This window comes from Castor canadensis, chromosome 12 (genome assembly GCF_047511655.1).
Source record: "Castor canadensis chromosome 12, mCasCan1.hap1v2, whole genome shotgun sequence".
Taxonomy (NCBI): Eukaryota; Metazoa; Chordata; class Mammalia; order Rodentia; family Castoridae; genus Castor; species Castor canadensis.
In genome coordinates this window covers 105,859,004-105,886,512 of record NC_133397.1, presented here as the reverse complement: position 1 = coordinate 105,886,512, position 27,509 = coordinate 105,859,004, and the positions used below count along the sequence as shown (strand labels likewise).

The following is a 27,509-nucleotide window of genomic DNA, read 5'->3' as shown; positions in this document are numbered from 1 at the left end:
AACAAAAACATCTGATTATTCTTTTATACTCTTTCAGTTTTTAGGATCATTTTCTTCTCAAGTTTGTAAAATACCATTATTACACTGCTGTGACAAGTGTCATCAAAATCTCATTTTCTTCAATGACCTAATTTAATAATTTCTTCATAGGTTCCTCTTCCCATTAACCCCATCCTGATGGCTTATGGCAATATTTCAGTGAGTAGAATGTCTGTTTCTCCTTGGTGATTTAAAGGTTACTTTCAGAGACAAGAGAAAGCGAAGAGGCACTATAATTTTGAGATAGATGCACTTGGAAATCCTTTGTTTTTAAAACTCTTTCTTGACTGTTGGCATCCTGTAGGATATTTTATATTTCAAAAGACCATTTTAGTGTAACTTCGGAAGTTAGCTATTTTGGTTAGACTGGACCAACGTTCTTTTGTTTTCTAGTGCTTATTTATGTTCAGTATCTAAAGTCCTCTGAAGAATCTTCATTTAAATGAATTTCGGAGTCAGTCTTTGGAGGAACAAGACATAAATTAGTCAAGTAAAGGAAGTGGGGCTGGGGAGGAATGAGAGAATATATTTATCCAGCAATCACTAATTTCTTAGAATTTTACTTACATATCTCATTCAACACAATACTGTTGTCAGAGTATCTTCTATTTATAGATAAGGAAACTGGCCCAGCTTATGAGGTAATGTTGGTGAGAGCACAGCTCATTTGGGAAGTAGAAAATAGAGAGCTTTAATAGAATCTAACCAAGAGTATCACTAATGATGTCATCCTTCCTTTATAGCCTTCAGCATATGTATTAGAGATTTTTAAAGGGATCAAGTCAAGGTGAGTCCTGATGCACATTATAGTTTAGCAGATGACAGCTAACGCTTATCAGAATGTAAAATAAATAGAAATTGCAGATGGTGGGTATCTTCCTTATAAATTTAACTCTGTCAGTATTTTGGTAGTAAATAATTAATTCTTTTTGAAATATTAGAACTAGGCTTTTAAAGTATGAAGGATTGTGTTTTTTGATTTTTTGTTTTTGGTGAGACTGGGGTTTGAACTCGGCTTCTCGGTTAGAAAGTGAGCACTCTACTGCTTCAGCCACACCTCCAGTCCATTTTACTGTGGTTACTTTGGAAATGGGGTCTTGGGAGCTATTTGCCAGGGCTGACCTTGAGTCACCATCCTCCTATCTGGATCTTGGCCTCCCAAGTAACTAGGATTACAGGTGTGAGCCACTGGCACCTGGCTAAAGGATGTTTCTAAGGGCCAGTGGAAGGTAGTATTCCATGTTGTAGGCAGTGAAATCTATAATACCATCATAGGTACCAACTCTCAGCAGTTTTTGTTGTGTATTTTATTTGGCTTATTTCCTGTGTAGTGCACATAATGTATAGTTTTGCATCCTGTTCATTTTCATGTGTTTCCTGAACATACAAAAATCTTCAAAAATCCATCATTGAATTATTCAGACTGTTCCATTGTACAAGTAATTATTGCATGTTGCATTTATTTCCCACTTTTTGCTTCAGTGAACACCTTGACATTGTAAATTTTTGTCATTGTCATTGAATATTTCTCCAAAGAGCCCATTTAGCCTAATAATCAGTGGGCATAAGTCTTTAAAGTTGTATATTGCTAAATTACTTTCCAGCATGCTTATACTGGCTTTCCACATTCTTTACCAACTTGAGAAGCAAAAAGTGGCTTTATAGCATGTTCATTTCTTTTGATTATTAATGAAGTCAAAATTGCAAATTTTTTGACCATTTGTATCTTTTTCTATAAAATTTTGATTACTGCCCTTTCTTTGTGCCCTTACCGATTTTTGGAATTTTTTAATATCTTTCTTTTCTTTATCAAATGTTTTTAGAATAATGTTATTTATGATTTATGTCTTGATTTTATTTACATTTGTCCTACTGAAGCTTATTTTCCTAACAAATTATAATGTCTATGTACAACCTTTAAAAAAAAAAAAAACACCACCTGAAGATAAAGATAAAACTTTACCAGAGCAATGTAAAAGGAAATTGATAATGGAGGTGCAATATATTCCAAGATGGGAAGAGTCTGTGTTTTAAAGATGTAATTTTCTTAGATGAATTAATTGATTCCTGATCCCAATTGAAATCCTCTTGAGATTTCTGATTGGAACTGATGAAATAAAACTAGGATCAGTTTTATGGGGAGTTATAAAATAAGTAAAGTTCAAATGATGTAAGTAGGATTGGTGTCAGAAGCAGCCATCATCATAGAGTTAAAAGCCCTGAAACGCTCATATGTTCATGGCCTCAGTATATGGTTAAAGAAGTATCATATAAGATGCAATATTCAACAGAAGGCTTTCGGAACATTATTTATCTGGAGGAAAAATAGATTTCCCACCATGCCATGGAACGTACTGCATTCTAAACATTAAAATATTACATTAAAAAGAAAGACTCATGTAGAGTATAAATGAATGTTTAATTTATCTCTATATGGGCAAGATCTATTTCTTTACTAGAAAAATAGTAAAGGAAAAGATTTACTAATTGGCCATGTTAAGGAATGAGACATCTTAATATTTTTCTTCTCTAGTGAACTGGAAGAGTCCCTACTTGTACTGCCTTTCTCTTACGTCCCAGACGTTCTTAAGCTCTTCAATGAATTCATCCAGCTGGGCTCTGATGTTGAACTTCTCTGTCGGTGTCTTTTCTTTCTTCTCAGGTAACATCTTTTTTTGCAAGGAATATCATGTGTTCTGTACAGAACTGCTCCAATAGTATGTGAACTGAAGCTATTAGTGCTTTGAAATTAAAACCTTAAGTTTCAGTTTCAGAGACTGTTACAGAATTTTAGCAGTGTCTGACATAAAATAGTTCTTATCCTTTGCAATCATTCTTGCCTTTAAAATAAGGATAGTTTTCCCTTCCTTAAGTAGCGTGTAATGGTAAGACATTGCTTGGGAATGGGGCATCAGTATAGGCCATTAGTGTAGTGAAAGATAATGGTAGCTCTGATTCTAGTCCATTTGCTGAAAGCCAGTTACTGAATAGCCAGTTTGCTTCATTTGTTGTTTGTTTCAAGCTAACTGGTTTTATTTTGGCCTCATAACATTTTAAAGAATTGTCAGTTTATTTCTTCAGGTCTCTTCATATGGAAATATAGGGGCAAATATGGAGAGAAACTAAGGAACGTACAAAAGAATGTATTCATTAGCTGAATTAAATACATAATGCAAACCGGGTGCTGATGTCTCACACCTGTAATCCTAGCTACTCAGGAGGATTATAGTTTGAAGCCAGCCCAGTCAAATAGTTCGGAAGACCCTATCTCAAAAATAACCAACACATAAAAGGGCTGTCAGAGTGACTCAAGTGAAAGAACACCTGTCTAGCAAGCATGAGACCCTGAGTTCAAGCCCCAGTACCACCTACATATATATATCCTACATATATATATATATATATATATATATATATATACATATACTAACATATAAAATACATATAAATAAAGTTCCCATTCTCTGACCCTCACTCTCAAGCTATTACAGCAAAGAGCTAGAATAGGGATAAATCGCACATTCCTTAAAGTACTGTGAGTGAAGTAAAAGGCTCAGTAGTTAAAACAGGTGTGTTTAGTGAAATGACTGAATAAGTATGTGGAGAACTGGCCTGTTTTCATGATTCTTAACCCTCCATTATATTCTACCAGGATAGAAGCAAGAGAAGAACATGATGTGTTTGTATTATTCCGTTGCTATGTTTATAATTTGGGCAAGTTGTGAAGACAAATTCATATTCAGCACTATTACTATAATCTCTGAGTGCTCTGGATATTCACGTTTGGAACCAGGGTCAGTGATTCTGTGAGCACCACTGTGAATACTTCTAGTATCTCAGAGGGTTAGAGATGGGCACTCATGGAGAGGGGAGAGGTAGTGTCATCAAGGGTATCTTGGGATCTGAGGTCAGAGTTTGATACATGACTTCCCTTTTTGTTGAGGCTTTATGAGAAATGTTAGCATTTTTTAGAAGGCTCCATTGTGTCTCTGAGCTTTCCATAAAATACTGTAGTCAGAATATGGTCATAATGGTAGACTGCTGGAGAAAGAATTAGCTTTGCAAATAAGTTGAATGGGTAATAAGGTTCAATACAGTATTTCTTAAATTGTCATCAAGTTGAATTGAATGGTAGGGGAGAAAATGTTAGGTTTCTTTGCTAGAGGCATTTCTGCACTCCCATGATACGGTGATGAAATGAATCTATATTTTGTTGGTGGTGCTTGAATATTGTATCCACTTGTTATTTTTAAGAGGGATAGATTGGGTCAGAATCTCTGTTTTGTTTTTTTATTAGGATTCACTTTGGACAGATAACTAGCAACCAAATGCTTGTGCCGGTGATAGAAAAATTAAAGGAAACTACTATTTCAAAAGTCAGACAAGTTCAGGTAAGTGTCTTTGTATAGCTGTACAATAATGAGGCAAAATCCTAATGTGTATGTGACTTAGAAATAGTGTAATATGCTGCGCCTTTTCTTTAGCAATACTAATCAGATATGAATCTATACTTGAGATAGTTTTTGTTGGAACAGGTAGGAATAGATTAAAAAAAACAAAAAAGACAAGAAAAGCCCTTAGCAAGGGAAGAATTAAGCTGGTTTCCCAACTCATAATGCTGCTGTGTTGAACTGAAAGGGCAGAAGATTTCATCTTTCTTATATTACTTTCCAGGACGTTATTGGCTTCAATATGGCAGGTCTCGATTATCTCAAGAGGGAGTGCGAAGCAAAAAGTGAAGTTATGTTTTTTGCTGATGCTACAAGCCAGTTGGAAGAGAAGAAGAGGAAGAGGAAAAACAGGAAGAAGATGATTTTAACATTGACTTAGAACTCAAACGTGCTTTTTTCTGCTTTCTCTCTAAAGGAACTTCTAAGCTAAGCCGTAGTAGAACTGGCAGTGTCTTAAAAATGCCAAATAACAGAAGATCATGTTCAAAAGGTCTCAGGATGCCATTCCCAGCTTTGCCTGAGATATTTCCAATGTGGGTCTGTGGTCTGACTCCATTTTTTGGACTTGAGAGCATGATTGGCTTAAAAACGCTTTCCATGATCTTGAGGACTGAGCCCTGCAGGAGTTGTTCCTTTATATTCCAGCTGGGAGCAAAGAATATTTTTTAAATTAGGTATTTTGTTCACTGGAGTTGAAATTAACATTTCATAAGTTTTTCATATTTTATGCCAGATGATTTATTGTATAATTTGTTACTTTGTATTAAGTTTTATCTCCTTTTGAGACAATCAGGTGCATAACAGATTGAACTAAAGAGGACCATAAAACTTCTAGAACAGTCTCCATAAGCCTCCTGTGGGCTGTAATAGCTGTACATAAGAAGATCTTAATTGCCGTTTATACTTTTCTGAATAAAATAGTTGTTTGATTAAAGAGTAGTCAAGCTAAGATGTCTTGCTGTGTATGTAGATATACATATATTCACAGGTAGGGAATGTTCACACAGATAACCTCTAGGCCTAGGCTTTTCTTTGTGAGAAATTTTTAAATTTCTAATTTAGACTCCTTGTTAGAAAATCTGTTCAGATTTTCTGTCCTTAAGATTTTTTATCATTCCATGAATTTGTCTGTTTCATCTAAGTTAACTGGGTTGTGATGCTCACATTTTCTCAGGTTTAAAGTTGCAACATTTGTGGCTTGGAGATTTGTGTCCCAAACTACAAATCTCTTAATTAAGCAATCACTTAATTAACACCCAATCACTTAATTAATCATTCAAGTGAGGTCATAAATACAGTAGTGTTCATTTGTTGGGCAGTATAACAATAAAGAGTGAACTTTGGCATAAGGTTTCTGAAGACTTACTTATGAAAAGGCAAGAGAATAGACAGTATGATGTTCTCTGGGTGATTGTTATGGAATCAATCTTGTGTAGGCAGCTATTCCTACCACCATGAAGAGGAGTTACTTGATTCGTGAAAAATATTCTTTTAATTCTTGTTGAGAATGGGCTAAATCCATATCCTGTTTGTGCCTTCCTAGCATTGTTCATCAGAACGTAAATTGCAGAATTTTCTATTTCTTTTTTTTGATGAGTTCCAAACCAAATCAAGTTCCAGGAGGGCACTCTAGATGTCTATGTCATTAGTAATTGCTCTATGTTAAAAAATGTTATTCGCCACCATCGACAATTGATTAGCCTGAGAATACCAAGTCATTTAAAGGTGTTTGTATCTAATAAGCAGTTCTGCTAATTAATGAGAAGGGGAACTTGTCATAGATAAAGTGAGATGAACAACAGGTAACTGAATTAGAACTTTTGGTCAATGTACTTGAAACTCCTTAACTCTAGAGGCTTGAGGTCAACAGGTGCATTGAAAAGTGAATTTTAAGTCTAGCAAACTTATAGTCATTAAGTTAGCACTTATTAACTTAGCCATTGGCTATATATAATCCTTACTGCAAAAATCATCTAATGAATAATATTTCTTATAAATGATGCAGTAAGTAACACAGGAAGCCTGTAATGCCATAGAGAAAACTTTTATGGATGGTTTGTTAGGCTTATACGTATAGCTTATTTTAAAAAAATTTATACTACCTAATTGGGTTATATATATGTATACTTATGTATGTCATCATTCATTTAAAGAAGCTGTGCTTAATTAACAATTTTGAGACTTCCTGGTTAGTAGTTAGGTTCTACTATCATCTGGACCTTACCTATCCCCCAAAGGTCCTTGTAAAGGCTTTGTCCAAGCATGGAATTTTTGGGAGTTGGTGGAACCTTTAAAAGATGGGGCCTTGGGCTGGAGTGTGGCTCAAGTGGTAGAGCACCTCCTAGCAAGCTTAAGGCCCTAAGTTCAAACCTCAGTACCATTAAAAAGAGAAAAAAAAAAAAAAGATGGGATCTGGGCAAAGGTTTTCAGGTCATTCCGGGGCATATTCTTGAAGGGGATAGTGAGACACAGGCCTTTCTTCAACTTTGCTTCCTGGCCATGAGGTGAGCAGTTTTGTTCTGCCGCACTCTCCTGCCATGATGCACTGCCTCACCATAAGCCAAAAGCAACAATGCCAACCAATCACGGACTGGAACTTCCCTAAATAGAGCTTTGAACCAAAATAAACCTTTTCATAAATTGACTACCCCAAGTTTATTATTGTAACAAAAGATGATTTATGTATTTGAATTAAGTTGTTTTTCATTTTCAAGTTGGATAAGTATTATCTTAAATCTAACAGATCTCTCTAGCAGAGAAGTTAGCAGAATGCCCAGGAAAGCAGTGCTGTCTATCCCTGGGCTCAAGACTAGAGTTGTACTCATCTGCCCAAAGCAGGCTTTCTAGGCCATATCACTGGTAGGACAGAGAAAGAGGTTGTAGGCAGGAGCTTGGGAAGAACCAACTTGGAATACATAATATTCCACAACACATAATAACACCATCTATAATCCACTCTCTTTCCTCCCAATTTAAGATCCCTAATTTGTGACAGGACTGAGTTTTTTTAAGGGTAGTATCACATATTCCAAGTTGTCTTACTTGATTTCTGGTTTTGGGGGGTGGGAGTGGATCCCAGAAGTCCTAATATATTTTTAGACCCATAGTACATATGATATAATTACAAATGTGATTAGTTAAGATGAGATCAAAGGAGAGAATGGGCCCTGAAATCCAATGACTGGTGTCCTTATAAAAATGCCACGTGGGGCTGGAGGTATAGCTCAAGTGGTAGGGCACCTGCTTAGCAAGCACAAAGTCCTTGGTTCAAAGCCCAGTACTGGAAAAAAAAAAACAAAACAAAACAGGGAAAGAGGCCATGTGACAACAGAAGACAGGATTACTACCAGAAGCTGGGAGAGCTAGAGCAAACGCTCAGAGCCTCCAGAAGGAATCAACTTTGTCAATGGCCTTAGTTTCAACATCTGGCCTCCTGAACAGCAAGAGAATGTTTCTGTTATTTTAAAACACCCAGTGTGCAATAGTTTGTATGGCAGCCACAGAAATATACAGATTATGATAACAGGAAGTAGAATGCTATTGTAACAAATAAATTCAGAAGTATCTTTGGAGTTGGCTAGTGAGTAGGGATTAGGAGAATTTTGAAGCACAGGAGACAAAGTCTAGATTTTAAAGCAACTGTTGCTAGAAATACGGACACTACAGGCAGTTGTGGTGAGGGCTCCTGAGGAAATGATGAGTTCATGAAGAAAGCTACTATCTTAGAGGATTTATGTGTCACCATAAACAGAATGTTGGTGTTAGCTGTCATAGCTGTGATCAAAATACCTGACAAATGAATTTGAGGGAAGGTCTATTTGGCTCCTGAAAAGGCCTCAGACAAAAGTGAAAAACATCTTATTGAGTATTAGAGAAAAGTGGTCCTTCTTATAAAGTGGTAGAAACTTGAATTTAGTGATCTGTGGGTGAAAGGTAGAACTTACAAACAAATGAATTTCAATGTTTAGATGTCCAAGCAAAATAGGGATGGAAGATGTGGCCTAGTTTTTTGATTCAGTAAAATGCAAGAAGAAAGAGAAAGGAACTATTTAGCAAAAAGGAACCAGAATATGATTATTTGGAGAATTCATAGCCTATAAAGTTACGTATTTGCAAAAGATGCTAACCCTTGTTCTAGAGAATCACCAAGTATATGGCTGGAAAATCTGCTGGGGAGATGAGGCAAGTGACCATGAATCCAGTCAGCCATCTCAGCAAAAGCTGGGAATCAAGCCTACAAATAGAGGCCACCCAGGAAGACTCCTGGACACCCCTGGTATCTGATGGAATGGGCCTCCTGACAATTCCAGAAGACCAGCAGGTTTGGGGGAATATCATATAAGCAGAAACACTGCCACCTTGGACTGAAGGAGACAAAGGACAAAGTAAAGATTGTCAGACTTCCGGAATTCTGTAAGCCGGAAGCAGGCTATTCAGAGGGCAAGACAGATTTATCTTTTGGATCTATCTACCAGAGAGTGGGGGCTAATGGAGGCTCTTAGGGCCCAAAGGTTGGAGTTGATAGGTCCTCCATAGGGACAGAACGAATGGAGCCACAGGTTATTCTATAAATCCTCATGGGATTTACCCTACTGGTTTGCAAAGTTGCTTTAGATCTTTAATGGTTTTATTCTTCCCATTTTCTCTTTTGGAATGGGAATTTAGACTATACTTGTCTCAACATGGGTATTTTGGAAGCTGACAACTTGTTTCCTAGTTTCACTGATCCATAAATGGAGAGGAGGCCAGAATGGGTCACACTGAGTCTCACCCATATGTGATTTAAGTGATGAAGTTTGAAACCTTTTGAGCTGATGATATTTAGATGAGATTTTGAATCTAGAATTACTGCTGAAATGGGATAAGACTTTTGGTAATGTTGGAGTAGGGAAATATATTTTGAACAAGAATTTTGAGACACCTGAGAGCAGGCCATACTGGATTGTCCCTCTAAAATTCATATCCAATGGAACCTGTGAATATGATCTTACTTTTTTTAATTAGGATATGTTCATTGTGCAGGGTGGATTCACTGTAAGAATTCCAAGTAGGCTTATATTGTACATTGGTTAGACCACCTCCACTGTCTCTCCTTCTCGACACCCCCTCCCCCCGTCCTACTTAAAGCAATTGCAAGAGGTTTCTTTGTTCTATTTCATATAAGTATTGAAGTTCATCAACCATACACCCTCACCTTAACCTCCTTCATTCACCCTCCCTCCTCCCACATGTACCCCCCCACACCCTGTACCTACTTTACTTTTGTTATTAATACCTAAGTCCATGTTCAAAGAGGTTTCTCAATGTATCCCCACTGTGAATATGCCTTTCTTTGGTCCACTGAACCCCTTCCATTGCTCTCCCTTACCCTTTTACCTCTCAACCCCCACTTTTCAACAGCTTTCAATACATGTCTTTATAACTTCTACCTTCACAGATGTTGTTTTATGATATTATTGGTGCTCTAGCATTTTCCTTTCCCTCCTTCCCCAAGCTCCATAGAGTAGTTCCATTATTACAAACATGTTCTACTATGAGTTTGTAAATGATCATGTTTGTTTTTGTGTATGTTTATCTTGGATCTACCTTCCATGTATGAGAGAAAACATGTGGCCTTTATCTTTCTGAGCCTGGCTTCATTTAACATGATGTCCTCCAATTGCATTCATTTACCTTCAAACCACAGGTTGTCATTATTCCTTATGGCTGAGTAATGCTCCATTGTGTATCTATATATGTCACATTTTCTTGATCCATTCATCAATGTAGGGTATCTGAGATGTTTCCATATCTTGGCTATTGTGAATATTGCTGTGATGAACATCGATGGGTACAGGTGTCTCTATTGTATCCTGCCTTAGGCTCCTTTGAGTAGATGCCCAGGAGTGGTATCACTGGATCACATGGCAGTTCTATCTTTAGTTTTCTGAGGAATCTCCATACTGCTTTCCATAATGGTTGTACTAACTTGCAATCCCACCAACAGTGTGTAAGGGTTTCTGTTTCACCACATCCTCACCAGCATTTGTTGTTATTGCCCTTGAATATGGCCATTCTAACTGGAGTGAGATGAAATCTTAGTGTAGTTTTGATTTGCATCTCTTTTATAGCCAAGGAAGATGAATACTTCTTCATGTATTTACTGGCCATTTGTACCTCTTCCTTTGAGAATTTTCTGTTTAATTCATGTGCCCATTTCTTCATTGTGATGTTGATTGTTTGGGGGTTGAGTTTTTTGAGTTCCCTGTAGATTCTGGATATTAGTCCCTCATCAGATGAGTAACTAGCAAACATTTTCTCCCATTTCTGTGGGCTGTCTTTTGAGTCTAGTTACTGTTTCTTTTGCTGAGCAGAAGCTTTTTAGTTTGATGCAGTTCCATTTGTTCATTCTTTCTCTTAGATGCTGAGCCTTTTGAGTATATGACCTTATTTGCAAAGAGTCTGTACAGATATAATCAAGTAAATATTAGGTCATTCAGGATTGCAGTAGCCCCTAAATCCAAAGAGTGACTCCTTATAAAGAGAGACACATAGAGAAGCACATGGAAGATACAATGTGAAGACAGAAGCAAAGGATGGAGTGATGCCAGCCAAGGAATACCAAGAATTGCTTCCAAAACACTGGAAGTTAGGAGACAGAGGAGTAGAACAAATTACCCCTCTGAGCCTCCAGAAGGAACCAGTCCTGCTAACCTTCTGAGTTTGTGCCTCTGGCCTCCTTAACTGTGCCAGAATAAATATCCATTGTGGATATTTAACCACTTGTGGTACTTCATTTTTCTCTCATTCTTTCATAGGAAGAGGGTGGAGTTTTCCAGAGGCTCTGTGGTGTGTGAAACGGTAACAGTCTGAATACAGAGTAGATAGGGCAACCCAGCTATGTTCTATTCAGTCAGATGCTAAAAAAATTTGTAAAAATGTAGAACAATGCCACTTAAATTTTTGTTATGGAAAAGTTATTTTCATTAAATATGTTATTAATTTTAATATGCTGGGCTCATTATTTGTTTGAATAAATTTTAAATTTTCCTAGTTTTAATTCTAACTTGGTGAATATTAGTAGATGATTTCACCCATATTAACAAAGGTTCTTTGGGATCTTCAATAGTTTTTAAGAAAATAAAGGAATCCTGAGTCCAAAAAGTTTGGATGCCACTGGGTTAATTGTAAATTCTCAAGTCCAAAAGGACTTGGTGCTTTTGTTTGTGTGACTGCTCTTTGGAGAGTAAGATGAGCTTTTAACTGCACAATGAAGACAATGTATAAAAGAATAAGCTTTAGAATCATACAAAGTAGGTTAGATTTTTACTTCTTCCAATTTAGGATTATCTGGTCTATGTTTCCTTATTTACAAGGTAGGAAACATAAAATGTATCTGGTAAGTAGCATGAGGATACATACGTACATACATATATAAAAAGGACAAAAGTCTGAGGTGTGAAGCCTCAAATTTGAGTGGTTGACAAATTCCCATTGTTACTTACTGGATCTAACGTTGAGAAATTTTATGAGACATGAAGACCCCAAGTGCAGAGGAAGAAATTGTAGAAGTCCTCTGGACCATGGGATTTTCTTTTCCCTGGGGAAAATCTTTTGGTCGATTATCATAGTGACTGCTTGTTAAAACTGGTAAAATACTCATTAAGGACTATATTTTATTGACATATGACAATATATACATACAATGACATATATGCAAACTCAAATCACATTTTAGACTCAGTCTCATCTCTAGCAACATTAGCTCAATGCTAGGTACTCTTCTGTGTAATGCAAATGCAACCTGCACAGGCCTGCGGCCAGAGAAAGGATATCGATGTATTTGTTCTCTCCTACATGGGTCAGGCCTTTCTGTAAGAAGCCATCACCCTACCCAGACCTCAAACCATACCAGCATCCAGGTTTCATGCCATTTTTGGTAGAGATACAGAGCTAGCTTGGCAAATTAGCTGTGAACTATCATTTTTGACATTGAAGGAGATAAAAGATCCAATAAAAATACTGTCTTATCTATCCATGCTTAATTTACAAATGGCCCCTAATCTATAAGCAAAGATAGAGAAAGTTTTATCATAAATACATTATTTAGCATAAATGCAAAACGATTTCATTGTCATTATCAACAGCAGCATTTCAGGTACTATGGGTCAGTATGCAGCCTATGTGAAGAGGATGAGAGGTCTTGATTTAAATCCCAAAGGAAAAAATTGCTTCTCTGGTGAATTTCCTTATATTCTAATGGAAGAAACAGGCCATCACTACTTTAAAAAAAAGACCACAGAATTTTAAATTGCAATCCCTCTCAACACTCCCTATACCCTTTCTCCTATTTTATTATATTTCCCCTATTTTATTATATTATGGTATTTACACCATAATAGCCCACACTGTAAGTGCTTTATGTCCTCCCACTGGAATGTAAGTTACACAAAAGCAAGGATTTCTGTACCTTTTGTTCATTGGTGTATCCTGTACCCAGAACAGTGCCTGGCATATTAGACACACTTACTACCTAAATAAGGAGAGAAATTCAATTCCATTCATGTTGAGCTCAAACTAATCTGACTCAACTTTCCTTAGCTTTCTCTTTTATCTTAGAATGTCTGAATCCTCAACCATCTTTAGTCTCCCCCTTGCCAAGACTAACCTTTTGGTTCCCTTCTTGATCATATTCTTGCCCTCTTTTGAGTAGTGCACTTTCAGGTATTCTACCCATTCATATTTTCAATGTTTCTATTTTGATCCATTATCTTCAGCTTACAAACATACTTGGATCTACACTAAACTGAAACTTCCTCCTTAACTCTCTTGTATCCTTGAGGCACCATATTTTCTTGTTCTTTCCTTTGATAAAATGTCTTTGAGTTTATGCATACCTAATGTTTCTTTGTTCTTTACAGAAACATCTTTTGCAATTTATTTTTTGTTCCAACCAAATCTATTGGACTTAAATAAATAAGAATTTGCCTTAATATCTTTTATAACATTCTTTTCTTTGAAATTTTTTCTATGGCTTCTGAGGTATTTCATGTTTTTTTTCCTAATTGCTTATTCTGTCCCCATTGCCCTGTCTTCTTACTCCTGCTCCCTGAACAGAGCCAACATTTCTGTTCTGCATGTCCTTATACTTGGCCTATTGAAGTAGATTTCCAATGGTTCTTTTACACATTCATTTCTCCAATATAATCTGTACAATAACACTGTACTCATTTTCATAGAGAGGTGCCAACCATATCAGCCACTGGATCAGGAATCTTCAATGGTTCACTGTTGTTTAAATAATAAAGTCTAAGCCAAATTGTCAAGATCTTCTACAACTAACCCCAACCCACTTCCTCACTGTATTTCTGTTTAAGCTCTTAGCAAAGACGAGTCTTTGTTCTAAGAAATTTAACTATGTGATTTTTAAAGGCAGAAATAATGAAGATATAGAGGTACATTTTGGCTCGCAGGTTTTCCTATTTATATGTAATTCCTGCCCTATATGTGATTACTCAGCTTGAACTTTAAAGGATATTCGCTTCCACAGGTAAGAACAGAATGTCATGCTCAGTCATAATCTCAATATTGTGAGAGATGTGTGCTGATCCCTTGGTACCATCCTCTCCAACAGCCATGGCAAACAGCTCCACCTTCAGCTCAGCCTGCAAGCCAGCTGCCACCTGTATGACACAATGTAGTATTAACATTAGACAGACAAGAGTTCCAAGACTGGTTTTAACAATATTTGGACAAGCAGCTTAAACACTGTAGCCTTCAACTTCCTTGACCACAAATTTGGCCTAATAAATGGTATATGTTATAGGCATTCAGCAGAATTATTTCATAGATTAGGTAGAACTACATGGAATAAATGGGACCCAGGATAAACTTTGAAAGGGGTTATGGCTTGATCTGAAATGTCCCTTAAGGTTATGTACTGAAAGTTTGGTTACCAGCCCATGGCACTATTGGGAAGTGGTGCAACCTTCAGGAGGAAGAGTCCAGTGGAAGGAAGTGAGGTCATTAGTGTGTATCCTTGAAGGAGATGTCAGGACCCTGGCCTCTGCTCTGTGGCTCTGCTTCTTGGCTGCTATGAAATGAGCAGCTTTGTTCTACTGTGTGCTTCCCACCATGATGTTCTGACTGCATCAGGACCCTGAATCATGAAGCCAAGAGACTATGGACTGAAATCTCTGAAACTGTGAAACTAAGTTAACTTTTGTTCCTTTTAAGTTGATTGTCTCAGGCATTTTGTTACAGTGATGGAAAGCTGATTAATGCAAAAAAGGCAAACCAGGTGCTATTTGAGGAAAAGCGAAGGGAAACTAAATGCCAGGGCAGTAGAAGTAGTATTGAAGACAATCTTCTGTAATGCCTATAATTGTGCTATTTCTTTCTTTCTTTCTTTTGGGGGGGTGGAGGTAGTGGTACTAGGGTTTGAACTCAGGGCCTCACATTTCCTAAGCAAGTGGCTTTACCACTTGAGCCACTCTACCAGCTTAATTGTGCTATTTCTTGAATGTCAGAAAGAATTACTTTTGATTTTATTGGCATCCTTGCAGGTAAAGATAAATTTCATCTAAGATAAATTTAAATATAATATTAAATTAATCCAAGAGATGGGATGAACCCCCTAACTTCCCTGCCCTGCTCCTTGGTCTATGGTATTCTTAATGCAGGATGTATAAAGCAACAAAGCCAGTAGAGGGAGACAAAATTAGTGTAAACGCCAAACTGCTTCAGTCTGAAAGCTACACGAAGAGATTTGTACCACAAAGAAACCTGATCTGTAATGAAGAGACAGCACAGCAAGGCATGGGCTTCTTGCCTTCTTCCTTGAAAAGATCACTAGCCAGGAAAGAAAGCACTGTTTATGGTTCTAAGCTGCCTCTCTAGGAGGTGGGTTAAAAAGCAGACTTGGGAACAGCTATCTGGAAAAAATAATCAGAAACTACCCCACGGAAAGCAATTAAGTACAAATGGAGTTTTTTCAATATAGTTTTATAAATAATAGAATTAAAAATGTTTCCATTTTTTTTAACAATGTGCTCATATGCATGTTGGAGAGGACCCAAGAGCTCTGTTTCGGAGAATCAGATCCTTTGTCCTCCAAGTCCAACATCAAACAGAGCTGGGTAATGACAAGATCCAGCAGGAGGGGAGTTGGAATTCTGCCACAGTGCAGGTTTACCCAGGCTTTGAGCATATTCATTTAGTCTTGGCAACTAACCAAACTGAACGGTGGTTAGATTTACATATAGAGAAGTCTATAGATTATATTTTTTTTGCTAGAGCCAAAATCTGTCAAAAAGAAGGAAAAAAATAAGAGTATAGAGTGAGTTTCAAAGAATACATACTGAGTTTTTAGTATGAGTAAAGGTTGATCCAACAGTCATTTTGGCTTTTGGCTAATACTTACTTTAGATTAAAATGAAATTTACTGGCTTCCCAGAACAGTGGATGGAAGAAGGGTGGGCTTGCTTTGAGTTTTGTTTTTGCTTTATGTCACAAAGATTCTGAAATCTTCAGAATTCAGCGATGGATTATTTCAGAAAGGCACCCAGGGATTACTGGATTTAATCTCAACATGCATTTTTGTATGTAGTTTCAGCCTTCATGTGACTATTTTTGTATAAATCATGAAATATTAGAGCTAGCAGTGGGCTGGGATCATCTGGTCTATGCCTCCTTATTTACAGATAAGGAGCATTAGCAGCCAACCTTACTGACTTGTGCCTTGGCGGCACAGTCACCGCAAGAATCCAACGGACTTCCTTTGCGATGTACCAAACTGACCCCTCTATGTAAGTGGCTTACAATTGTGGCAGCTTCAGGAGCTTCAGGCCCAGGGCCAGGGCCCACTGTGCACCTGTGCAGGGCCAGGCACCCTTTGCTAACTGCTCTCCCGAGCCTATACATATTCCCCTCTGTAAGGAATGGTGCGATCTCTCCTTGAGCACCTGGGAAGATGCCTGGGCGCCTTCCTTATTTTTAACTCTCTCTGTACCTGGCATTGTCAGTGGTGCATGGGAGGAACTTCAAATGTACTGAGAGAGGGGGAGGGTTGTTAAAGCAGCCAGGTGATGTGCAACTAGGATTTTATTGTATTTTGAGATAAGCTTTTGCCACATCATACTATATTTCTGAAATAATAATTTAAACTAAGTAAAAATATAAATTAATGTACATAATTTTAATCAGATACCCCATTTTTGAGAATATATCAAAGAAAGTCAGAACAGGGTGACATTTTAATTTTTAGTTTTTATTTCTATTTTTAGTTTTTAATCTTTGATTTATAAAAGTATATATATATATTAACAGTGTGATATTTTGATATGTATATATTGAATAATCTGAAACTAGGGTATTTAGCATATCCATTATCTAACACATTTATCCTTTATTTTTTATTTGTGGTATTGGGGTTTAAACTCAGGGTTTCATGCTTGTTAGGCAGGTGTTCTACCACTTGAGTCACTCCACCAGCCCCTTTTTGTGTTGGGTGTTTTCGAGGTACGGTCTCACGAACTATTTGCCCTGACTGGCTTCAAACTGTGATCTTCCTGATCTCTACCTTCCAAGTAGCTGGGATTATAGCCATGAGCCACCAGCACCCGGTTTATCCTTTCTTTGTGTTGAGAACATTCAAAGTCCTCTCTTTGAAAAGGACTGATCTATTTTTCATGTAACTGAATATAAAAATACCTTGGTATTTCAGATTTCACACTTTACAGGTTGACATTTTAAAATTTCTGGTTTTTGCTATCTTTGGAGAAATGAAGCAACTGATGAATTTAATAATTATGCTATTATTTCTTAGTATGGCACTAATTAATACTCTGGCAAATACAAGAGATCAAACTGGATTTATATAAAATATATAGAGTGGAATAATAATCTTTTTTTTCCTGAGGGATTTTTCATGTTGTAGAAGAATTTAAATTTTAATAAGGTAGTTTTCATGCAGCTGCACATAACTGTACTCCTGGGCAAATAAGGTGAGTTTCAGAAACATCTCCACAGACAGAAATCTGTTTAAACATAGCATCTTTCTCATGGTTCTTATATGACATGAGTGACATCAAGTCATGTATTTTACCAATACTGAAAATCTTGCATTTATGATGCTAGAAACATTAGACTTACACATGGTTTAAACAGAGTGGGAAGAAGTGTTAAAAGCCCACTTCAGTGGGAACACACACACATTCTCATGTGCAAACACACACACACACACATAACATGCAGGACTTACAGGTCCAGGTTTATAAGTCACTTTCAGTCCAGTGCTAGGTGGGGGCTGCTTCACTCTAAACCTACCAGGAAGAAAGATGGAAATAAATTTGTGCCATAATGAAAAACACGAGCCGTAAGTGAACTGAGACGTTATAAAATCAGGAAGGTGTTAATATTCACTTGATAGGGGCTGAGAGCCTATACCATCAGACAAATAACCTTAATATTCAATTGGGTGAAGAACTTGGGGCCCACTTCATAACTGCCTTTACAACTATTTTCATCAGCATAAAATGGACCCCAACTGAGTTTCAACCCTTTGTCATTGATTGCTGATGGACCTGGCAAAGTGTTGAGTGTTTGGCTGGTGTGTGCATTTCAGGGTAGCTGCCAGCCTCGGTGCAAATGCTGGCAGCCAGATCGTTTAGCTGAAGCATAAAGACTCTTCATGGGAGCTAGGCTTACTCTGTCTTGGTGTGGGGCTTACATGTTTGGGGAGAAGAGAAACAGAAAGAGCTCAGAAAATGTTGAAGAATTTGAAAAGCACTGTGCTCACACATGGTGCTTGTTGATCTCTTTCCCTTCCTGTGGTTTGTGGGTTCTGCCTGAGGGTAAAAGATTTGGAGTAAATTAAAATGCCAACGAGAACCTCCCTCCACTCTGACCCCTGGCCCATTCCTCTACCATCAGCTTAGCTGTCTGTTCTGTCACAGCTAAGTTTAACAAGCTGTGGAGTGAGATTTCTAAAGCTAAAATTCTGTACTGGAGAGATGGGATCTGCATGGATAAGTTTTATTAGTTTAAGGTTAACCCTCTATTTCTCCCCACCCACTTTGTTGGCAATTACCTAAAAAAAAAAATAATGTCTGAACTGGTGGCCTAAGTCCCTCATCAGGTTGTTTCTTACAGGGCATTGATTAACATCGATGCAAAAATTCTTAGTGAAACATTAGCAAGCTGAATCCAACAGCACATCAAAAATACTACACACCATGACCAGGTGCAAGGCTAGTTTATCATACAGAAGTTCATCAGTGTGCTACATCACACTAAAAGAATGCAAGATAAACATCAGTCATCTCAATTGCTGCACAATATTGTCTTTAATTAGAAGCTCTGAACAGTCTAGGTAGACGGAATCAGGTATTACGCTCCTCAACATAATGAAGGGTTCTTATGAAATGCCCACCGCTAGCATTGTAATCAATAGGAAATGGAAAGCTTTCCTCCTAAGCTCTGATGCAAGGCACCTGTCTATGCTCACTATGATACTAAATACAGCACTGCAAATACTAGCACTAGCAATCATACAAGACATCCATGTTAGAAAGACAGAAGTAAAATACCTCAGTTTTGTAGACCACATAATCTTATATGTTAAAAAAATTCCCAAAACAACAATAAAGATTTCTCAAAAAGCTTTTAGAAATAATAAACACATTCAGTAAAATTTCAAGACACAAATTCAACCTGTGAAAATCGGTAGAATTTTTATATATAAATACAACCTAATTGAAAAAAATCAAGATGATAATCCCAGTTATGATAGCATCAAAAATACCTAGGAATAAATTTAACCAAGGAAAGACTGGTAAATTGAACACTGTAAAACCTTGATGAAAGAAATTAAAGAAGACAAAAATAAATGGAAAGATAGTCTGTGCTCATTGATGGAAAGAACTAACATTGTTAAAATGTCAAACTATCCAAAGAAATATACAGATTCAACACAATCCTATCAAAATTCTAATGGTATTCTTTATAGAAATTAGAAAACCTCCTAAAATTAATATGAAACCTTAAAAGACTCTGAATAGCAAAAATAATTCCAAGAAAGATAAACAAAGTTGGAGGCATCACATGCCCTGTCTTAAAATTATATTACAGAGCTATAGTAATCAAAACAGTACAGTACTTTCATAAAAGCAGCTACATAGATTGGTTGGACATAACAGAAATAAATCCAAATATATGCTGTTAACTTATTTTTGACAAGGGAACAAAGAGGACGTGATGAGAAAAGGATAATCTCTTTGATAAAACATGCTGGGAAAACTGGATTTCCACATGCAAAAGAATAAAAGCAGAACCTCACTTGACACCGTTTACCAAAATCAACTCAGAATAGACAAAAGACTTATAAAAGACCTGAGGTTATAAAACCCCTAGAAGAGAACATAAGGGAAATGCCTCTGTATATTGGCCTTGGCAATGATTTTTTAGATATTACACCAAAAACCCAGTTTATAAAATTAAAAATAAATAAGTGGACAACCTCAAACTGAAAAGCTTCTGCACAGCAAATCAGTCAACAAAATGAAATGGCATTGGAACAACAGATTGGGAAGACATATTCACAATTTGATAAAGGGTATTTAAAATTTATAAAGAATTCATACAATCCAATAGTAGAAAAAACAGCTTGATTTAAAAATAGACAAAAGGAGGCAGGAGTGGCAGTGCAGGACTATAATCCCAGCACTCAGAAGGCAGACGCAGGAAGATGGTGAGTTCAAGGCTAGCTTGGGCTACACAGAGAGACCATGTATTAAAAAAAAAAGAATAAAAAACAAAAAAAAAAAAGAGAAAGGAAATAAAAAGACATAAAATGGCCAATGGATACATAAAAAAAGTATTCAATGTCATTAATTATCAGGGAAATGCACAGCAAAACCAGTATGAGCTACCACCTCACACCTGTTAGGATGGCTGTTACCCAAAAGTCAAAAGATAACAAATTTGGCAAAGGCATGGAGAAAGGGGAATTCTTATTCTATTGGTGGGAATATTGTTTGGTACAACCATTATGGCAAACAGTATGGAGGTGTTTAAAAAAAAATTAAAAATAGAACTTCCTTATGACCCAGTGACCCTTCTTCTGGGCACATACCCAAAGGAAATAAAAACATCACCTTGCAAACGCGGGGATGGACACTCCTATGGTCCCTGCAACATCATTCACAGTAGTCCAGGTATGAAAACAACCTGGTACATATATGCAAGGAGATTTTATCAGACCTATACAGAGTGAGATCTTGCCATTTGTCTCTTTATGAATGAGTCTGGAGGACAGTATGTTAAGTGAAATAAGTCAGACATAGAAAGAAGAATGCTGCGTCACCTCAGTTGTATGTGAAATCTAAAAAGAAAATCAAAAAAAAAAAGTGGCTTCTGGAGTGAGGAAGAATTGAGAGGACATATAGGCCAAGCATAAAAGGAATAGATAAGTAGGTAAACAAATATAGAGGCCTATAACATGATTATAGTAAAATGTAGTATATATAGGATTCATGCTAAATGATTACATTTTAGTGTTTTTGCCACAAAATGTGGAATAATGATGTGAGATGATTGATATGTTAATTTGCTTCTCTGTGGAAACCTTTTACCATCACTTTGTATCCTATGACATTATGCTGTGTTACGTCAATATACATAATTTTAAAGAATCACTTTTAGTTCAAGTTCAATCAGATTTCAACTACCTTATTATAACTGATAATAAATTTGAGAAACAAGAGTCTCAAGTTTTGTGTATCAGTTACTGAAACACCTGTACAACTTTTTCCTCATTTTTGCCAGTGCGGATCAGGCATAGAGTGCTTTTACTAATGATAAACAGAGGCAAAGACTCTTCTAGTTGGGGCTTGGTAAATTCTGAGTAACTGAATGGGTTGGTAAGTGAACAAGCAAATAACTGAATGAATGAGGAGTCAAGATTAAAGGCAAGGTTACAGTTCAATAACCACTCGCTGATGGAGATAGGCAAAGATAAGCCACAGAGTTGGCACAGGAACTTGGACTGACTCTTGGTGCCACAGGCTGCCTCACCTGCAGAAGTCAACTCCAATGTTCTTAAGCTTGACAGTGGTTGCATAGGTGTGTCCTTCTTTAAGCACTCCAAACTTCACTGATGATGGGAGAAGATGGAACCCAAAAGGGGATGACTTTGGGTTGTAAATGGCAGCAGATGCAACAGAGGATGTATTCACTTTTCCTCCAACAGAATCTTGTACCTTTGTAGTATGGAAAAATTAAATAATAATGACTGTCTTTGGGGCTCCCAAGAGAAGAAAAAGTCCTTGTTACAAGAGGAAAATAACTGCTTGTTTGGAGGAAGAAATGATTTTCAGTCTCATATAATTCTTATGACATCTCGTAAGGAAGTATTTTAGGCATTGTTTTAAGGATAAGGAAGCTCCACTCCAGCTAATCAGATCTGCATGATTTTCAAGCCTGTGTTATTTCCTCTATGCCAGGGGCTATCCACCTTAGCTCCTCTCACAATCTCCTGGAGTCCTGAAGACACACATTACTGATCCTACTCCCAGAGTTCCTTCTTCTGTGTGTTGGGGTAGGGTCAAGGGTCTGCACTTATTTTTCTGGTGTTGTTAAGGCTGCTGATTAGGTAATCACACAGGGACATTGCTCTGGGCCCTTGTTGGTCCCCAGACAAGCAGCACTGACATCACCTTGGAGTTAGAATTGCAGTCTCAGATCCTACAAAAGACAGCGTGAATCAGGATCTGTATCTTTAACAGGGGGTCCACATAATTCATATGCACATTAAAGTTTGAGCTGCACTCCTATCACATTGCAGTTTGATACATTGCAATAAATTCTGTGATGGTGATGACTATAATAGAATTAATTATCAAAACTTGTTTAGGGAGCTTAAGGAAGCCTTCCTACCAGAGCTGAGTGGAAACTTAATCTTACAGGCTCTGAAGAAGGAAGCAATTTAGTGATCTCCAGGAATAAAGAGAAACCTACAATGTCTGAAGAAAAATGAGTTTGGGACAGGGTAAGGATGAAGCCACAAATGGGGCCATGCCCTTACTCAGCCAAAGTTGCTTGGATTTTATCTGAAGAGTCATGAGAGGGGTGGCCAGTGGCTCCTTTATTCAGTAGTGAACTAGCAAATTGGTTCTCCCCAAAGACAATACCCCCAGTTATCAGTAGTTTAACAGCTGGCTCATGACATTCATCTTATGAGCTTTTACTAGTTGACTTCAGCAAAACACTGATTTCCCTTATGCATGTGAATAAAAGACCCTTATGCTGAGACTGTAGATTCAGTAAACAGCAGGACACTGTGGCTGAAACCAATGGCATCAATAAATCAGAAATACATAAAATGCTGATTGGCTCTGGGAAATTTGTTCCCATGTCTGTTTTACCTTGGCAAGAGGTTTAGATCTGGGCTTGGAACTCAGCAAATAATGAGGCAACCTCACTTTTTCTTTCCTTGCTTGTCCTGCAACATCCTGCAGCAATGACTGTGTTGGAATTTTCACAGGTTCATATGATTCTGTTTCAGTTAGAGAGAAAGTTGAACTCATGACACATGGACTGTCTAAGACTTGAACCAGCATATGTAAAACTCTTACAGGCATATGTAAGAACATAAACCAGCCTGGAAATTTTTCTTCTTTGCTTTAGAAAGAGCTTATTTAAAGAAATAAAAGCCTCATTAAACCATCAATTTGAGGAGACAAAGACAACATTGAATTTATTTAAGAATGAATTCTTTGTTGTTTTGGATGTAACTGGGGTTTGAACTCTGGGTTTCAAGCTTACAAAAGTAGGTGCTCTATCACTTGTCATACCTCCAGCTATGGTTATTTTGGAGATGATGTCTTATGAACTATTTGCTTGGACTGGCCTTGACTAGCTATCCTCCTGAACTCGGTTTCCCAAGTAACTAGGATTACAGACTTGAAACAGTGGTGCCTGGTAGACTTCAGCCTCTTAATTGTTGTGTTTTCATTATTAGGACAATTCATGGCACAACAGACATTGAGAATTATTTACTAAGTAAACCTTATAGGAGAGAATTTCAAAGCCAGGAAGCAAAAGTCTTGTGTAGAGTAACTCTTTTAATTTACCCATAAATGTGGTAAGATATGTATTCTATAAAAAATAAATGAGACCCATCAGCAGATTCTCACATTCAGAGAGAAACATGCCAATAGGAACCAAGTGTTAACAAAATTATCCACTCAACTTAAATTACTGTCTATTTTTTGGCCAAATATATTTAGTTAAATTAACTTCAGCAAAGTCAGTGTAATGTACACTCCATGTAATTAGATATCATTTATACTATTCTGTATTTCAGTTTCTACTACTCCAATAAGATTATGTGCTGTGTAAGATAGAGACTACATCTACTGCTTTTCTTCTAGCACCTGCAGGGCTAAGAAAGTACTGAAATAATAGGTAAACCTAAGACAAACCACCAAATAACTGACTGCTTAAGAAAAGATATCAGGTACTTGACATTCAATGAATCATCAAGCTCTCAAATCCATGAGGAATAAAATAAAATAAAGCAAAACAGATGAAATGAAATACAATAACAAATCAAAAAAATACTTATAATTTCTTCCCTTCAATCTGGGACTTGTCATTCTCAAAACATTTTTTCAGATACTTTGGTGTGCTATAAGCCTTACAGATCTCTATAGTGCAGGATTCATGACCTTCCAGAAGTTTTCCTGTAACTGCCAACCACACTCCAATCCCCAGTGCCACCTCCCATACTGCAAAGAGGTACAATGTTCTGTTTTCAGAAACAGTGAGTAAATGACTGCCATACCTTCAAAAGATTTTATGAAATTCTCAGTTTGGATTTTGGTAGGAGACTCATTGGTATCCTCAGAAAGATCTGATTTTGGAAGAGTGTGCAGTTTGGGGGATTTCTTTTCTGGAACTGTAGGTGGCTTGGAATCTAAAAAACAAAACAAATATGTGACATTTTGGGTAATGATGACTACAAATGCTCATGTGAACGAACATTGAACAACATATTTTGTATAATGATAAAGTGCTTTCCCCCACTCTCTTATCAAAGTCTAAATATAAGAAAGTCAATAAAAGGCACACGTTTTATAATATGATCCAATGTTTACCATTAAAAATAAGATAATATCTACAAAGTTCACACTCCCTAAGAGCTGCTGATTCCTTGTGGTCGAATACTAGAGTTGTTACCGCCATGCTCTGTGACAAAAAGTCCATGTAGTGAATTTTAAATAAATATGTCTAGGATTGGAGAGGCAAATACATTCCAACTTGGGTGTAGCTGATGAATTACGAAGCTGATAGACTTCTGCACAGACCTTCAAGGGCAGTGACTGTGACTGCTTTCTCATCTGTACAGGTGCAGCACACCTGACTGCCAGCTCCAGGGCCACCATTGATGTGTAAGCCCTCATTTCTGCTTATCAAACCTGCAATCATTGTTCCAACCTTAATCACTGGGTTTATAAACTCTCTTTGAAGTTAGATGTTTTCTTTGTGTACAGTGGAAAGCTCTACCTGGGTATTTTAACTACTGGGTTCATTAAAGGAAGATTAGCTAAATTTCATTTCATTCCTTAGTGTTTCAGATGTGTTTGCTGGAAATGTAGATATTCTTCTACCCATCCACAACACCATGATCATACCTAAGGATTAACAACTATTTCACAATGCCTTCTAATACACAGCCTCCTGATAAAATTTATGTAGTTTATCTAAAATATCTTTAATAGCTGTTTTTTCTCAATCTAGGATCTAACCAAAGCTCATGTATTACATTTAGTTTTTTTTAATGTCATTTAGCCCTTTTTAAGCTAGAAAAATCACCCCATCTTTTGTTTTAATGATACTGCCTTTTTTGTGGTGCTGGGAATTGAACCCAGGGTCATGTGCATGCTAGGCAAGTGCTCTACCACACAGTCACATTCTTAGCCTGAAATGACATTTTGAAGAACCAGGTCAACTGTTTTCTAGAATACTCACATTCTAGTAGACATTTGTCAACTGCTTTTTCTTGATCAGATTCGGATTAAGGATTTTTTGGCAGAAATTCTGTATAGTTCCTACCCACTTCATATCTCGTTATATGAGAAAGTACCCAGTGCTAGATTGCCTTACTATTGGTAGAAGTTTGATTACTTAATTAAGGTGGAAAAGTACATTTATTTTATTGTAATAAGTAAGTATATGCAGGTTGATATTTGAGACCATGTGAATGCCCTGTTTCATACAACCTTTCATTATTCCTTTGACTTTTAAAAATCAGTCAGAGCTTCAAAATGCTTTTAGGTAGCTTTTAAACAGAGGGGATGGAAAAAATATTTACAACTTGGTTTCCTCATATAACTCAGCCAAATCTATAATTTGCACATCACAGTATATTCTGTCATTGGCTATTACTAAGACAAAAGGTGGTGTGACTAGTTACCTCCTAAGAGGCTACTGTTGTATATTATTCGGTTAAGTACCATTGATAGAAATAAGAATTACACTAATATATTACCTAGATGAAGGTCAGATTTGTCTTCAGTAGTTGTTTCACTTGTACTTTCATCTTTCTTTGTAAAAGGAGGCAGATTTTTGGAAAGAATCTCTAGATAATTATACTTACAGGAAAAAAAGCAAGAGACTTATTTTAGACTCACACATGACTCAAAGGCAACTGCCACAATATGTCAAGTTAATAAGCATAGATGAAAGCATATTCTTAAGACCCTGAAAATAAAGTTTACAAACTAAAAGTTCAAGAGACAAATTAACTGATTTCTAACTTTTATTAATAAGTTATAATTTCCTCTTGGGCAGCCTCTTGTTACCAATAGCATCTTGAATTTTTGAGAAATCCATGGTGTTCTAAATACATGTAAGTGTTAAATTTGCTTCATGGTTTCAGTGAACTCCCAGGTAGTGAGGGGAAGGTTGGGTATAGGGCTGAGGTGTAGGGCTCACATGGAGGAGAAGAGTCTTCTTGCCTTTGTGGGTTCCAAGAATTCACAACATTTTAGTGCTGCCTTAGCAGTTGACGGGCAAGGACTTTTTAATGGAATAAAAACTTCAAAAAGGGATTTATCAGAGGATAATAATTAATGGGAATTATTCAGCCCAAAGAAGAGCTTTCCTTTGGAAAAGGAAAATTAATAGTCAGAACGCAAGACAGAGAGGAAAGTGACAGTACAACCTTGATAGAGAGCTCCTACATTGGAGGAAGAGCTAAAATTAATCTTCCCTGTCATGTGTTTGTGAGAATATGGATTTGGAAGACACAGGTTAATCCATCAGATTGATACATTAGAGAATTAAACAATACCAGGAAAGATTGATTACATACTAATATATGCAATATATCAACTTTTATAATTCATTTGTTTTTAACTACATTCAGTTACCTGATGCTGATAAAACTGGCTCAATTCAGATTTGAAATACGGTGTTACTTCTTTGGTCCTAATTTCTGCTAGATAATTTTGTGTTTTCTCAATTTCCTTCCTGATGGATATTTCCATAATGATGCAAAAGAAGACACAAGACATTTAAAAATATTATTTGTTTGTGCTTTGGCTTTAAAGTCCATAAAATATCAATGTAATTTCTCTCAGTAAAACTGGTAAGAATGAACGCACTGGACTTTTTTTTTTTTGGTCAACTTATTTCAGTTCATTTTTTACTTAATCCAGTTGAGTCATATTTCCTACTTTAGAAATCAGACTCTCATATCAGATAGGGAATAATAATATCAGGTGTTATTTTTAATTTATAGCTGATCTCAAATAACTAAAACCATGCTTTAATAATCATTGAACTTTCTGAGATTCTTCAGTTCTTTGAAATTTAAATAATAGCCAGAGTATATTGGTTTGCATAATTTCAGTAGCAGTGGTAACAACAACAACCCCCAAAACCTGAGCGATGGTTATAAAGTAAAATAAAATAAAAGCCATCATGGTAATCCTGTTAACTATCTCTCCAGTAGCAGAACCTGTCTATAGAAGAGGC

General features: G+C 36.8%; 2 protein-coding genes across 3 annotated transcripts in view; one reads left to right on the top strand and one right to left on the bottom strand.

Annotated features, from left to right (window-relative positions):
- Wdr3 (WD repeat domain 3) overlaps positions 1–7,134 on the top strand; it is a 31,121-nt gene extending 23,987 nt beyond the window's left edge. For both annotated transcript variants that reach the window (XM_020162167.2, XM_074050661.1), the window contains exons 23-27: positions 151–198; positions 783–826; positions 2,573–2,701; positions 4,337–4,430; positions 4,714–7,134. In XM_020162167.2, the coding sequence (XP_020017756.1) occupies positions 151–198; positions 783–826; positions 2,573–2,701; positions 4,337–4,430; positions 4,714–4,869 (471 nt within the window). In that variant the 3' untranslated portion in view covers positions 4,870–7,134. The remainder of the gene's footprint in view (positions 1–150; positions 199–782; positions 827–2,572; positions 2,702–4,336; positions 4,431–4,713) is intronic.
- Spag17 (sperm associated antigen 17) overlaps positions 1–27,509 on the bottom strand; it is a 206,691-nt gene that overhangs the window by 575 nt on the left and 178,607 nt on the right. The window contains exons 41-48 of the mRNA XM_074050665.1: positions 26,903–27,002; positions 26,020–26,122; positions 24,313–24,444; positions 22,892–23,022; positions 21,543–21,727; positions 17,731–17,791; positions 14,008–14,152; positions 11,975–12,119 (exon numbers count right to left, since the gene is read on the bottom strand). Of these exons, the coding sequence (XP_073906766.1) occupies positions 11,980–12,119; positions 14,008–14,152; positions 17,731–17,791; positions 21,543–21,727; positions 22,892–23,022; positions 24,313–24,444; positions 26,020–26,122; positions 26,903–27,002 (997 nt within the window). The 3' untranslated portion in view covers positions 11,975–11,979. The remainder of the gene's footprint in view (positions 1–11,974; positions 12,120–14,007; positions 14,153–17,730; positions 17,792–21,542; positions 21,728–22,891; positions 23,023–24,312; positions 24,445–26,019; positions 26,123–26,902; positions 27,003–27,509) is intronic.